Below are 15,636 nucleotides of genomic sequence, written 5' to 3'. Positions count from 1 at the left end.
AGGAGCTTCGTCTCCATGCCTGAGCTCCTGTTGCCTCCAACTCCCTGCGTGATAGGTGTTACCTCCAGGATTTCTGAATGGGCCGAGGCTGGTTTCCATCCCTTCATTCCCCATTCCTCCTTAGCCAGAATGCTCAAGCTGCAGAGACCCTGGCTTCCTGGGATTCAGAAGGCTCAAGCTCCCAAATATTTGCTCCCCACCTTCTTCCACTATCTGCCAGTATAGACAGAGCATACTTTTTCCAAGTCTTCAACTAACATGTCAGAAGAACAAAATACATTTACATGATACTTTCCATTTAGAGAAAAAACATTGAACAACTTTCTGAGCTGAGTGGCTCATACAATTTTAAGAACATACCACACAGATCTGTGAAAGGTTAAATATTTACATATTTCCTTAAGGATCCTGTCATATTCACATATGATTCCAATTTTATACAATGAAAATTCACAGTTGGGACCACTAAGTCCTAATTCAGTGATTCACAGCTAATGGATTTTTAAAAAAAAAAAAAAACTTACTAAAGGGAACTGAAGTAACTTCTGAAAGCCCGCTAGCTAAAGTGATCCAGACGCAGCACTGCAGACTTGCAGTATGAGAGAAAAGGCCTGAACACAAAAGAGAAAGCAGGGTCTAGAGGACAGGAGGCTGCCATTGAGTAGCCAGGAGAGACCTAAAAACTCTGAGAGCTCTTCAGCAGCTGCTGAGCACATGGCTCTGTACAGAGAAAGAGCAGGTGGGCCTGTGTGTTTCAGAAGGTATAAGACATAGGTCAGGAGGCTAACTCCAAAACAGCAGCTAAATGGTGACGGTGGATCCTCATGGATTTGTCTGCGTATCTTGAGGCCTCAACCAAGGGCCCAAATAACAGGAAACCAAATGCACTGAAAGGAAAAGATTACCTCACCTGTTTTTGGAAGAGAGTAACTGATATTAAACAAATCCTCCAGAAAAGAGAAGATGGGACCTGTGATGTTCAAAGCAAAGTCTGCACTTCCATTTGCAATGGCATCTTTCCGGGCCCAAATGCGTATCTAAATCAAAACAGTTAAGCAGTGATTAGGAAAACCAGTAATGATTTTGGAAAGAGGTAGTCTGCTTGCTCCAATTCCCTGCTGCTGAACCAAAGTCTTACCTTTTCAGAAGAAGCTGCATAATAAAATGCTTGCATGCCTACATGTCCTGAGAAAACCCCTGAAGGCTGTTCACCAAGTTATGAACAGTGATTCCCCCAAAAGCGTGCTATTTCAATCTTTGACAATAGCATGTACAATCTGGAATCATAAAACAACCCCTGGAATGGGTTGTACCACCGTCTACCCCTACAGTAAGTGTAGATTCTATACGCATTATGTGCACTTTGGGCCCTTGCTTCCCATTTCAGGATATATTACTAATGATCCAAAACAGAATTGCACTGTGAGTGGGGGTTATATAGTATGGTACATATTAAGCATATCTAAATCATGCAAATTTAAAACGGTTTGGCAGTTAGAACATTAATAGTCCTACTTTACTTTCAAAATTTGAAACAAGGTTAATTCTCTTAATTTAAAAAAGTTTATCAAATGTCTCATAATTTTAAAACTGTCAAAGCAAGTGAATTATAATTCTCTTGTTTTTGTATTGCCAAATGACACTTCCACTTTAGCAAGTAAAAGGAAATCTCTGCCATGTTTTGTCCGTTTTGTGCGACCACACTATTGTTTGGGTAATTGGGGCTTATTTGTGTGATTTTGGTGAGTAATATCCTATTGTTTTAACATTAATTATTACTATAAATTGAAAGTATTGTAAACTCTAAAAAAAAATAAAAGGTAAGCAATTTTTAATAGAATTGCCAGCATTAATGTTAAAGAACATGCATAAAACTTAAAGATCTTGGAATGAAAGTTACCAAGTGAGATAATTAAAATATTTGTCCTGTTGTGAATGCAGTTAATTTAAGAAAGAACGCTCTGCAAAACATTAGAGAAAATGCTAAGGAAATGAAAGAATCACAGTATTTACAGATTTGTGCCCTCCAAGAACATATTCGTCTTACTTTGCTTTTATTTCTGCTTAAAAGTATTGCTAGAATTATGTAAATTCTGAACTACTTACATGTTTCTTATGTTTATTCTCATGGCACACATTAACCACACTTTCCATTTCACAAAATCTTTATCTGTTACTTAATGAGAAATTTGTAAATGGGCTGGACTCTATTCCAAGTGTACATTTTTGTTCCTCTGCAGAGTATATAATGGGCCCATTAATTTTGTAAAGCTGAGCTGTAGCCAAATGTTCACATTCCACTGATAGACTCATGCCAAACTTCAGTGTGCTGGCTAAGAACATGACTTTCTTAGGTATGCTCCATTTCCTTGTTGCTTCTATGGCAGCTGGCATCCTTTTCAGGGTGATCTTTCACAGATAAATCAATATCATCCCTCTACAAGAATTGTTGACTGTGCAGCAGCACTGACCACAACAAGGCACTCGAGATAATGGATGCTGAGGAATCACCTTCGGTCTGTCATTATCTATGGGAGTCATGGGGCCCATTCCTCCTTACCAAGCTCAAAGCACGTGCTTCCAAATCATGCCTGAGAAGATTTAACAATATAAGCCATGCACGTTTAACTTGGCCAGTGTTATATTTGTAGATGACAAGGATCTACTAGTAATTATTCAATAGGAAAATCAGACTGGAGCCAACAGCTTAGGAAGATAACAAGCTGTCATTTGCATCTAACACAGTATTATTAATTCATTAAGTTAGGAGGAGCTTTGAGAATCGCTCAGCCAACACGATATTATTAATTTATCACTAGGTTAGGAGTTGTAAAGGAGGAGTAGCTTTGAGTGATTCTCCCCTGATAAGGGGCTTGGCTCACCCACAGCTTCCTTTTCTCCACATGTCAATGGTGCAAGCCTGGAAGATCTCGGGCCCAGGAGAGTATGTTAGTGAGCTATAGGGCCTGATTTTTCTCAGCTTGATGAAGTCTACGTGTCTAGAAAGAACTGGGCCTAAGGCCCACTATGATAGGGAGTGAACCAGCATATAAAGCACTGCCAGTATAACCTCCATATTTTCCTAAAGGATTATTATAAAGGGGGTAATTGGGTGAAAACCAGCTATTTCAGGACAGAGTGCTGACTTTACACAACTCAGAAAAAGTGTTGCATGCTCCAGAACTGAAGAACACGGCAGTTCAGCTTCTGGATAGGTATGGGAACAAGAGTGACTTTATTTTAAATGCTAATCCACTATGTAACTTCTGACTAACCTTGAGTCTGAGAGTGCCTCTAAATGTCTACTTAACGTGTTAACTCATTATGTAGAAACACCTATTCATTGTAAGTTTCCTTCAAAACCACCCTTGTTGTTCTGGAAATCATAGGCTGTGATGTGGCCAACTACAAATTCCTTCCAGAGCATGTATGCTTTTCCACCAAGATATAAGCCCTGGGTCTGGAGAGTTACAGAGCAAAGATCTACTTGTCTTGCGGCCACCCAAGACCATGCTTCTGTCTTTAAGTTCCCCTAATAAAACATTCCAAACCAACAAACTAGATTTGTCTGCCTCCTTCCTCAGTTTCTCAGCTCCTTCTGCATTTGGGAGTCGCTTTGTTTATATGGCCCTTTCACAGAACAATAGGAATAATATTTTAACCTGCATGCACCATTTCAGCCATAGCAGTTGTTCCTGGCTGGTGTCTGTTTTGACTCATTGATGCCTGGCCATGCTGGTTGCTAACTGTTTTGAGTATCACCCAAGCTTCAAGACACCATTAACCCTGGGCTAAGTACACATCACATACTAAACCCAAACATCAAGGTGCCAGTGCAGCAGTGCTCCCCATTCTCTCCTGTCTTCTGCAAAAGCAGAAACACACTGGGAAGAGGGGGCACAGAGCTTGCCTTGAGGAGTGGGCTTAATATGGACTCTTTCCATGAAAACCTATCCAAAGAATGGCAATAGGAAATGTTGTGTCCCATTCTGCAAAGCCACACTAAGAACTTTTACAGGGCTTGGGAGAGAGAACTAGGAAGCGATTTGGGGATATGCAGGCATAACCACTGTATGCAGAAAGAATAGATGAATAATCTGCAGCCAGTACACCCTCCCTTACCTACGGAATCTTCCTCACTCACCTCCTTGCCCCTTTCTGTTCTGTTGACATGGTCGTAGTCACATATAACAAATGCAACTAAGTAAGTTGGCATGTGGGGCGTAGTGGAAAAGGTTGTAACAGTCCATTTGCTTCCATTCACATCTTCTTTTTCAGACTGACCTAGAGAATTTTATTTTAGTTCAAATAACAGCAAATCTAAGCAATAACATGTCTTTGAAATAATTTGTCAAGTAATTGTCACCCAGCTACTCCTTTCCAGCTATTCCTCAGAGTCTAGCAGTTCAGATTTCTCCACCTACTCCTAAGCTATCCAAAACTACATTAGGAAAATCTCAGAACAGCATCTTGGGCCTGAATCAGCATTTTGAATAATATAGGCTTGATTGAGGGCCAAATCCATGAGCACTATAAGCTTAGCCCCCAATCTGCCTCCTTTCTTTCCCACCTAATTCTATTGTTTTCTAGTCCAGCCCATTTCTCACAACACTTAGTCTAGAGCTGCCCAGGCCCCCATGGTAGGTCAACAAGGTTGCAATTCTACTACTCTCAGGTTTCAACTAAGAGTTTAGTGGAAGCAATCTGGGGCCTTTAAAGCTGAAATCACAAACTCAAATGCCTACAAGAGCCAGGCACTTGATGTGAAACGGGTTGGTGTACGCTAATAGGGAGCGCTGAGGATCATCTGAGAAGAGGCTGCAGGAGGCAGCCAACCTCCTGCTGGAGATAGCAAGACTTGTTGACCTGGGAACTTGCCTTTAGATGACAATTGTGGAGGCTAAATTCCCTTTTCAATTAAGGTCCTGAGACTTAAAGCCTCTTCTCAAATGTAGCTGATTACTGCCACGTAAGAGCTGTAGGTCCAGTGTTGTTAGAACTTCTAAGTTTTCACATTTAAATTTTTATGTAAAATCTCTGGATATTTTTAAGTTGGAAACTGATTTAATCAAAAGAAAAAAAGGCACATGAGCCAAATGAAACACAGCTGTGCACCAGATTCAGCCTAAGCCCACCAGCTTGTTATCACTAATGATCAACAGTTGAAGCCCAAACTAAGGGGCAGACAGACTGCCTATATATAAGAACAGTATAATATCCCCAGCTTCTTATACTAAAGGAATCAGGATTTACCATCTCCAAGCTGTGGATGCTGGCACACACCCCAGGTGACTACTCTACCTAATTATAGTAGACTGTAATTATAATACACCATAATACACTGCCTAGAAAAGCTACTGGTGTAAATGTGATTACAAAGCTTATATAGATAGACAGCTAGATATAGACAGAAAGCATTACTTACCTAGCTTTGGCATGTTGGAAAGGGCCACATAACTTGGGTGATGAATCATTGTAATATTAAAAGTTGCCTTCAGAGCTGGCTCGTCAAAACAAGGGAAAACATACCTGGCAAATGTTGGTTCCAGCTGGGATGCTAACAGGGCCCTGAAATACATTTTGGGGAAATTTTTATTTATTTTTATCTCAACCCAGTGGAATAAAAAAAATATTGAGAGATGATGGCTTGTAAGTTAGCCTGGTGTGTTACAGGAAATTTCCTCTCATCTTCCTCACTGCCCACCCCATCACACCAACACACTCCAATTATCATGGCACCTTAGAATTCTCCTAAGACCTAAAATACAAGCACACTCTTTACTTTTAAACCACAAAATAATATTTGCTTTATTACATCGTAAACCTTTAAAACCTTTTACAAACAGAATAGAAACAAATATAGCCAATATACAACATCAGTCTTTTGAGAACCAGGTCTTTATAAAGCCAGGATTACTTCTTTGAGAATGGTCCATTGCTTTCATCTTCCACTAAAGTAAAAGTCAGGGGAAGAATGTCTATTTTTTTTCTTTTTGTCACATGCCTCCTCTTCTTCCTAGCTAAAAACTTACAAAAAGTTTTATTTTTGACACCCTTGGGAGCAAACAATATGGGTACATGCTGATTGAACAAAATAACTTTCAATTATATATGGGTAAATATATCAAATCCCTACTGATTCTTCCTCCATCTCCATGGCAAAATACAAAGAGTGACATTATCCCACCACACACTGGTGACTTACGGGGAAAAGCTCAGGGACAAGAATACCCTGAGCAGACGAGAAGATGTCAGGTTTACCCTCTGCAAACACTGCCTGAGTCTGATGACAGCATAGGTCCCAGCAAACAACTTTCTTCTCAAAACAAACAAACAAAACAAAAAAACCCTGCAGTCTCATTATCCCATTTGCCAAGACTTGCTTACCTGGGAACCTGTCTTTAGATGACAACTGTGGATGCTAAATTCCTTTTTCAACTAAGGTCCTGAGACTTAAAGTCTCTGATACATTTGTTTTTGCATCAGGCCCAATTCTTGGATAAATAAGAGGTGAATTCAACAAAGATATCTCAAGAGTGTATGCCATCCATTACTTGCCCTTGTGATCCCTCCTTCACCGTCACAAGGCTGCTGCTCGCATAAAAATTCACACAGCTTTAGGAAGGACACACAGGACAGTTGGCACATGCAAACAACTCTCAGTCAGCTATTTTGACGTGTCATAATCTCATTGTATTGACAAAAACAATAATTTATAGTAAGGCCTGTTTTGGCTTATTTGCTCTTGCCCACATTATTATACGCTTACTTGCACAGACTGGAACGAGCCCTGTGGGCTCTGGCACCAGCTACTTTCACTGTAAGACCCTACTCCACTCCATCTACTACCAATTGAGCAATCCTGGACAGTCACACAATCTTGTTAAGCCCCAGTTTCCCCACCTAGAAAATAATGACATTATTTACCTTGTACTGATGTTTGAACTTTTAAATTATTGGTAATTAAATTTACCAATAAATCACCTTTGAATTCTCCTATATCCCTTCCCAACTCACAAATCATTCTTGATACAGATGAACTACAGAAGAACTCAAAGAGGGATAAGTTACATATGGAACGGATGCTTGGAAATCACTAGTTACAGATGCATCTTTAAAAGTCCCAGGGTTGGGGGAGGTGGGGATGGTTAATGGGTACCAAAAGAAAAACAGTTAGAAAGAATGAATAATAACTAGTATTTAATAGCACAACAGGGTGACTGCAGTCAAAATAATTTAATTGTACTTTTAAAAATAACTAGGGTATAATTAGTCACATAAAGGATAAATGCTTGAGGGGATGGATACCCCATTCTCCATGATGTGATTATTATGCATTCCATGCCTATATCAAATTATCTCATGTAACCCCACACATATATACACCTACTATTATACCCACAAAAATTAAAAATTGAAAAAAAATGTTCTAGGGGCTACAGCTGACCACAGATTAAACATGAGTCATATTTGTCTCCCCAGTAAATTTGAAACTGCTAGAAATGAGAGGTTATGTATCTTTTTCTTCTGTATCATTTATAATAGTTGGCAAAAATCTGGGTTCATAGCAATTGTATAAGTATTTGTTTAGCCAAGAACTAATATAAAATAAAAGCAGCATGATATCAGTATATGCAAAAGAATACAAAGTACTTTGGCAGAGTTTGTTATACTGGCATTTGTTTTATGGTTTTGGTTACTGTCTGTAAGGGGATGGGACAAAGTAGAGAAAATTCAAGCCATTGACAATATAGTGGAAAGAACAGGCGTGAACAGGAAATTCAGCCACCTGAGTTCTTGCTCGGAATCTGTAAAGACTGTTGTGTAACTTTGGGAAAGTTGCTTAATATACCACTTAAATTTTCTATAAAATGTAGATGATCTCTAAGGCCACTCAGAACTCTAAAACTGTGATTCTAAGAGAGATTAAGATATCCAGCAGGATGGAAAAAGAGCCCATGAGTCATCTAAAGTTGGGAGAAACAACCCCCTTCCAGGTTCATGCATGGCCTTCAGGAGGTCTTTGAGCCCTCTGAAATTATAGGATATTTTGTACAACCGGTGGCATGCTAAAAACTAACATGCTTATGTATTTTTTAAAAGCCAACAAATGCCTATTGTCTTTGTAACAGAAACCATAGGAAGTAAAGCTTGATCATAAGTTCTCAGCTGCCATGACCTCACAAAGCTTATGAATCTCAAAGAAGCTGCGAAGTGGGGAGCGGAGAGAAAATTAGACTCTTTAAGGAAGCGGAAAACTTTTATTTTACAGGTTCCAAAAGTGAACCTGGAGTGTAAAAGCAGGTGAAGACGCCAGCTTAAAGAGTCACCACTTTAGCAAATCAAACATCAAGCAAGCATCTTCCAATTCCATGATTCAGGTCTCCAAATAAGTAAAATAAAGTCTCTCAAATTTAATTCAACTATTTCCTTCCCTAGTTTTATGCAAACAACCCAAAAGTTAGGGGAAAATCCCTACAACACACAGCCTTTGGCTCTCAACCTTAACTGCAAAAGTCAAGTCTAACCAGCAGCACTTATGATCTAGTTATACCACCTCTGAGAACCTCACAGTGGTGTTTCCTTCCCTTTTCTCTGTGCTTTGGACTCAAGCAACCCTGTAAAGATATTTTGACCTCAGAAAATAGAACCATCCACCACCCTCTCCTCCCTTCAAATCTCACTGAAACATGGTATTATGGTGTCCATTAAGTCTGTGTTTAGAATGGTCAGCTGGTGAGGGAGTTAATTTGGGAGAATTTGTCTCCTTGTGGGTCAGTATTGCAGAGCAACTTTCTTGCCCTCTTGTCTGGAAAGAGAATCATGGACTCACTGTTTTCTTGGCTGGAAGTGGATCATGGACTCACTGCTTTCTTTGCAGTCAAGAACCACATGACACCCTTGGAGAATAAACCTACTACAACATAAAAAAAAATCTACTACATCCACTCAGTAAGCTATTTCATTCCAAATTATTTTATGAACTTCGTATGTCTACAGCGCTAGTTAACAAGTGCTGAATAGCACAGCCGGTCAAGTATTAAATAAAACTCTTAGGCAAATTGTCCTCCCACAGTTTTTTTTAACACAATAACACACTCAGAAATCAAAATGTTTAGTAGAGCCAGATGTTACACTACTGGACTGTGGTTCAAGGGTTGGCTTATGAATCATGTTTGTTTATTACTTGTGTAATAGAATCTGAAAACTGAAGTTTTCACCAGGCAACAAAACATAATAGATGTAAAATTCCAGAGAAAGGTGCCAAAACATGTTATGAAGATTTTCAAAATAAATGGCCTTGAGAACCTGGGTATGCCTGTTGGGCTTCTCAGCTACATGAGGGCCCCAGAAGAAGGGTCAGACAATAGAGTCAAAAGAGATTGGAGAAGATATCTCTTGATGGAGGGGAGGGGGAAGCATTATTTTGCCAAGCTTTCCATGCTCTCAGGGAGTTGGGAGGAGGGGCAACGTTCTAACTATGGGCTTGGAGGAGAGAATCCCTCAGAAAGCAGTAAAAGTGTTTCCTGAGGCTGAGAGGCTTAGAAGCCCAACTTACTTTTGAGAAAGATGAAATTGACGGTATGGCCAAGGTCTAACTCCTACCAGGTGGGGATCTAAAAGGCATGAGAATGGCTGACTTCTTTGGAGTGCTGCTGCCTTGGGACTCATGCCAGTACCAGGCCAGGGATGCATGAGTGTTCCTCACAAGAGCTATGTCCCCTACCGTACAAAGTGAGCCAATATGCGGACTGTCTTGGGTTAGTCCAGTAGAGCCACCTGGAGGAGGCTGGAGGAGCTTTGAGATACGCTGCTTGGTGTCTAGGGGCTAAGGAAGAAGTCATGGTGACTATCAGAACAAAGAAATAGAAGCTGCTGAGTCAAGGAAATTGTAGAAAAAAAGAGGGAAAACACTGAAGAATCCAGGAAAATGACATCTCGAGGGGAAAATGCTTCGGTAAGACCAGAATGAGACCAAATGACAACAGTGCCAGCTCAAGTAAGAAGTCCTATGTGTCACCTCTGCCTGTCACCCCCAGCCCCATGGACCCCCGTGGAATCAAAATAGCAGCTATCAAGATAGACAAAGAAGAGTAGAAATGTGAGGTAAAGAAAAGAAGAAGGACTACCACCCTCTACCTTACTGTAGGCTTCCATCCTAAAAACCAGCCCAAGAGCAGGGAGTGGAGGATGGGAGAAAATGGAGGTGGGAGAGAAGGAGGTTTAACAGTAAACTAAGTTCAAAGGTTTGAATATTACACAGGACTGGATTTTCTAATTTTCTCATCTAACTTATTTGTGACTTAGTTACTGTAGATCACCTGTCACCTAAGAATAAGCAGGAACTTATAGGCTGCTGGGGTCGTCATGCAGAGCAGAAAAGTTACCCCACAGACTAAATTTCCCACTGTAAAAGGACAATGGAAAAACAAAGTTGTGTTTTTACTAATCTGTAAGCTGTGCTTTTTCAATATGCTCGCTATACCTATTTTCAAAAGACACAGGATCTGAATCTTTGCTATGCAAAACCATCTCCCAGAGAGGACTGCTCAGCCACATGAAATATGTGGGTTTGACACCTTTATAGGATAATGAAATGACATTTTCCTCTGTGACACCAGCATCATGTGTCTAGCACTTGAGTTCTCTGACCTTGTTTTGAGACTTACAAATTCTTTTCCTAATACTGCTCAAATTTCTCTCTTGTGTGTCATACCCTAATCACCATGCCAGATTTCCTAGCATAAACAGCAACTGCAAGAAAGTCTGTTCCTATTCTCTGTTCACTCTGTCTATACCTGCACAAATTCATTGATTTTAATCATGCTGCTTTCACCTTCATCTGGCCCCCCAAAATATCCTAATTTTCACCAACTATGTCACACTTTCCTTATTTGATCTTGATCTTTGTATTTTCATTTCTTTAAATATCTTTCAGTTCCTTCTTTTCTTTAATCAGGGGAATGCTAGAATCAAAAATGCAAGAACTATTCTGGGAATCTTTGAACAAAAGTGGGATTATATGAGTTCTCTTATTAAATTACAAAAGTGAAGAGACCTTAAAGAGTCCCACCATCTTAACTTACAGATGTGAAAACTGACTCCCCAGGAGTTTATGCAACTGATTAGATGACCAGCAAGTGCACAGTGGTACCAGAATCAGGGCTCCAGGTCCCAAGCCTGGGGTCCTTTCCAATGCACTGCCTGCTTTGAAGTACATAATGTAATAAATACTAAAACTAAACTAAACTGAGATGTCATGAAGACGACTAGAGATTAACTTTATAATTAATAGCATTCCCAAATCTAAAGATAATGAGACTTCTGTTTGCCACCACAGGGAGTAACATAGGCTCAAATCAGCTAAACAAGCAAGGCAAATGCTACAATTACCCTGTTTTTCTGCCTCGAAGCAGTTTCTAAACTGCAGCACAGGAAAGGGAAACTGAAACAATTCAGTGGTCTCACTGAGTTGAAGAGACAGACGTTAGAGTTCAGGGACACCTAGACAGCTAGAATTTGCAGAGTAGAGTGTAAGAGAAGAGGTAACTATGCAAAGAAAGACTTCCAGAAATCTGTATAGGATTCCCCTCAAGTCTTTGGACAAATATTAATCATCATGAGGTCAGGCAAAGAGAAGCTGCTGGGGAAAGAATAAGTACCAGGGAAGGGTAAGCTGAACACTTCCCGGAGTTCACATACTGTTTGGAGTTGTTGGAATTTTCTCAAGCCAGAGTATTGAAATCTTCAGAATATATAGATTATTCAACAGAGGGAGACCAGATGGGTGATGCCTGAGTAGTGGCCTAAAGCAGCCCTAGAGTAAAGGCTTCTTTAGGGTCACTCTCAAAGAGCTTAAAAACATGGCTCAAGAGAATCAAACAAGGATCAACAGGATCACCAAGTAACTTCAGTTACTATCCAAAAGGGCCAGCATTCTCTAAGCAATATAACCAAATCCAGCATCCAACGACATAAAAATTTAAATGTCAGGCATTCAATAACAAATGAGAAAACACCGAAACGTTTGGAAAGCAAATAATGCAGTTCTAAATAACACAGGAGTCAAAGATAAAATCAAAATGGAAATTAGAAAGTATTCTGAACTTCCATAAAAAAGATAAAAACAACATAACCTCATTTGTGGCATGGGATTAAAGCAATAGTTAGTAGGAAATTTGTAATATTAAATGCCTATATGAGAAATAAAAGGGTCTTAAAGTAATGAGTTTGTGTCAACCATAGTATAGAAAAAGTAAAAATAAAGCCCAAAGTAAGAAGAAAGTGGATAATAAAGATCAAAATATAAATCGGTGAAATAAAAAACAGAAAATCAATACAGAAAATCAATGAAGCCAAAAACTGGTTCTACAAGATTAGTAAAACAGATATATCTTGACACCAGTCCTACAACAGCATGGTCAGGTAGTGCAGAGCTGGTCAGATGCACTTATTCTCACCTAACCAAAAGTAGGAGTCGATGCCATTATCTGGGTCATTGCTATCTGGCGAAGCTCAACAGTATCCTGAGCACCAGAGAGGAGTCTGGCAGAGGAACTGAATCAAAGAGGTTGTGAAGGATATAGGGGTGGCAGAAGTAGGGACCGGAGAGACCCCTCTAAACCCCTGGAGGCTGTGGCCGCTAGTTACTGGGAGCCACTGCTCTGTTTCAGATTGAAGAACGACTTAGTTAGTGTGGTGATGAGTCATGGTGCGTCGAAAATAAAGGATAGCCAAAGCACGACAAACATCAAAATCCAGATAAAGAAAAGGACATCTGGAATAATTAGTCAACATTTTTGGCAGCAAGGCGATGCAAACAAAAGCAAAAGTAGTAATAGATAAATGTGTTTTTTAAAAAACAAATTACAATTCAGAACACAGAATTGATTTATTACCAATTGAGAAAACCTTTACAAAGAGTCAATAACAAGTTCAATATCCGAAGTGCAAGTAGACAACTGGAGGAAGGAAAATTTTAATATAATGTGTGATGACTTAATGGTAAGAAACGTCCTATCTCCAATCCTAGTTGCACATTTGACGATGCCTTTCAATGTTATTCTGAAGTTATGGAAAACATTAAAAAGGCAGGTTTTCAAAAACCAACACCTATTCGGTCACAGACATGGCCAATTGCTCTGCAAGGAAAAGATCTTACAGGGGTAGCCCAAACTGGTACAGGAAAGACATTATGCTATTTAATGCCTGGATATATTCATCTGGACTTCCAACACATAGAGGAAAAAGGAATAGACCCACATGTTAGTCCTTATGCCCACTCAGGAGCTAACTCTTTAAGTGGAAGCTGAGTGATGCAATAGAAGTTTAGAAGTATTTGTGTATATGATGGTGGAGATGGAGACAAACAAATAGAAGACCTTAGGAAAGGTGTTGATATCATAATTGCAACTCCCAAAAGATTGAATGATCTGCAAATGAACAACTTTGTCAGCCTGAGAAGTGTAACCTACTTGGTTTTAGATGAAGCAGACAAGATGCTGGACATGGGGTTTGAACCCAAGATAATGAAGATTTTGTTAGATGTGTGCCCAGATATGCAGAATATTATGACCAGGCAACTTGGCCATATTCAGTTCATTGACTCATACAATCTTATTTGAAAGAGCCCATGCTTGTCTATGCTGGTACACTGGATCTGTTTGCCATTAAGTTTAGTGAAGCAAATATAATGATCACCACAGAGGAAGAAAAATGAATTTATATCCAAAGTTTTCTAGATAGTATTTCACCCAGAGACAAAGTGTTTATCTTCATTTCCCAAAAGGCAGTTGCAGATCATTTATCAAGTGACCTAATACTTGGAAATATATCAGTAGAGTCTCTGCATGGTGATACAGAACAGAAAGATTGGTAGGGAGAGAACATTAGAGAATTTTAAAATAGGTCAAGTGAATATTAATTGCTACTGACATAATATCCTGAGGTCTTGATGTCCGTGATATTACAGATATCTATCATTACAATTTTCCATGGAACACTGAAGAATATGTACACTAAATAGGGTGCACAGGAAGAGCCGGAAGGACTGGAGTGTCAATTACACATGTGACTAGAAATGATTTGAGGGTTGCCACCAAATTGATTAATATTTTGGAAAGAGCAAACCAGAGTGTTCCAAAGGAGTTTCCATCAATGGCTAAGAGACACGGGGCACATCAACAACTAAAAAGGAAATGAGAAGACTTCAAGGAACGCCCAAGAAGTTTTATTAAGATCTTTTGTTGAAAAGTGTTACTAGCTTACCAGACGTAAAACTTTCATAACACATATACTTTCAAATGCCTGCTTTCTTAAACTAGGTTTTGTTAGTGTTTATATTGCAATCAGCATTACCTCTAAGAGTTTTTAACATAATAAATTGTTAGGTGTTACTCTTTTACTCTTACCTAAAGTCTAGTGAATGTATCTTTAGAGTTGGTAGGTGTGTAGATTGGTATAACCTCCTATGAACAACTTGGTAATGTATAAATTATAAATACATAGGCCTTTTGATCTGGCAATTTCTCTTCTAGGAATGCATTCTACGACTATGTCTGCAATATTGGTAGTATCAAAAGACTAACTGAAATGTCTAGAAAGAGACCAGATGAAGTATTAAAAGCAAAGAACTTTCTACTATGATGGTGGACTGAGCTAAAACAGGAAACCTTACCTCCTACTTCAAACTCAACAGAAATGCTAGATAAAATATTTTTGAAAAAGGTGTTCCCAAAGCTAGTTTATGAATGGGGGCTTATTATATTCTGTGTATGTTTAAAGAATTTTCCATAATAAAAAGTCAATATTTACCAGCCTGAAAAAAAGATAAATCTCAAGGCAGACCAAATAAACTTATTGGATATTAGAAGTAGAAGAAACCTATGAAAGCTGAAGAAACTGGTTAGACAACTAGTAAGTGGTAGAGTGGTACCAGATAAGGGCTCCAGCTCCCAAAGAGAGAAGACACAAATTTCCAGTATCAGGAATAAAAGAGGTGATGTCACTACAGAGTTTATAGATGTTTAAAATAATAAGGAAATATTTTGAACAATTTTGTACTTATACATTCGGCAACTTTGATTAAATGGATAAGTTCCTAGAAAGACACAAACTGCCATAGTTTACTCATGAAGAAATAGATAACCTAAATAGCCGTGTATCTATTAGATAAATTTAAGTCATAGTTAAAAACCATCCCACAAAGAATTTCCAGGCCCAGATAGCCTCATAGGTGAAATTCAATCAGACGGTTAAAGAAGAAATATTACCAATTTTATATAAATTCTTTGTGAAAATCAAGGAAAAGGGAATACTTCTGAATGAATTATTTGAAGCCAGTGTTACTTTGACGTCAAAATTGGACAAATATATTGCAATAAAACTACAACTACAAGTCAATAACTCTCATGAACATAGAGCAAAAATTCTAAGCAAAATTTCAGCAAATCAAGTCTAATAATATATTAAAAGGCTAATGCATCAAGAACAACTGGAATTTATTTCAAGAATTCAAGGTAGACTGGGTGCAGTGGCTCATGCCCATAATTCCAACACTTTGGGAGGCCAAGGGAGATGGATTGCTTGAGCTCAGGAGTTTGAGACCAGCCTGGGCAACATGGCAAAACCCTATCC

General features: G+C 39.0%; 1 protein-coding gene and 1 pseudogene across 1 annotated transcript in view; one reads left to right on the top strand and one right to left on the bottom strand.

Moving 5' to 3' along the window:
• LVRN (laeverin) overlaps nt 1-15,636 on the bottom strand; it is a 68,232-nt gene that overhangs the window by 41,929 nt on the left and 10,667 nt on the right. Inside the window, exons 2-4 of the mRNA XM_054488499.2 lie at nt 5,426-5,568; nt 4,145-4,284; nt 911-1,037 (exon numbers count right to left, since the gene is read on the bottom strand). Of these exons, the coding sequence (XP_054344474.1) occupies nt 911-1,037; nt 4,145-4,284; nt 5,426-5,568 (410 nt within the window). The remainder of the gene's footprint in view (nt 1-910; nt 1,038-4,144; nt 4,285-5,425; nt 5,569-15,636) is intronic.
• On the top strand, nt 9,970-14,237 carry LOC134739627 (probable ATP-dependent RNA helicase DDX43; annotated as a pseudogene).

This window comes from Pongo pygmaeus, chromosome 4, assembly GCF_028885625.2.
Source record: "Pongo pygmaeus isolate AG05252 chromosome 4, NHGRI_mPonPyg2-v2.0_pri, whole genome shotgun sequence".
Lineage (NCBI taxonomy): Eukaryota > Metazoa > Chordata > Mammalia > Primates > Hominidae > Pongo > Pongo pygmaeus.
Note: the sequence above shows the minus strand (reverse complement) of the source record. Positions and strands in the feature narration are given on the sequence as shown.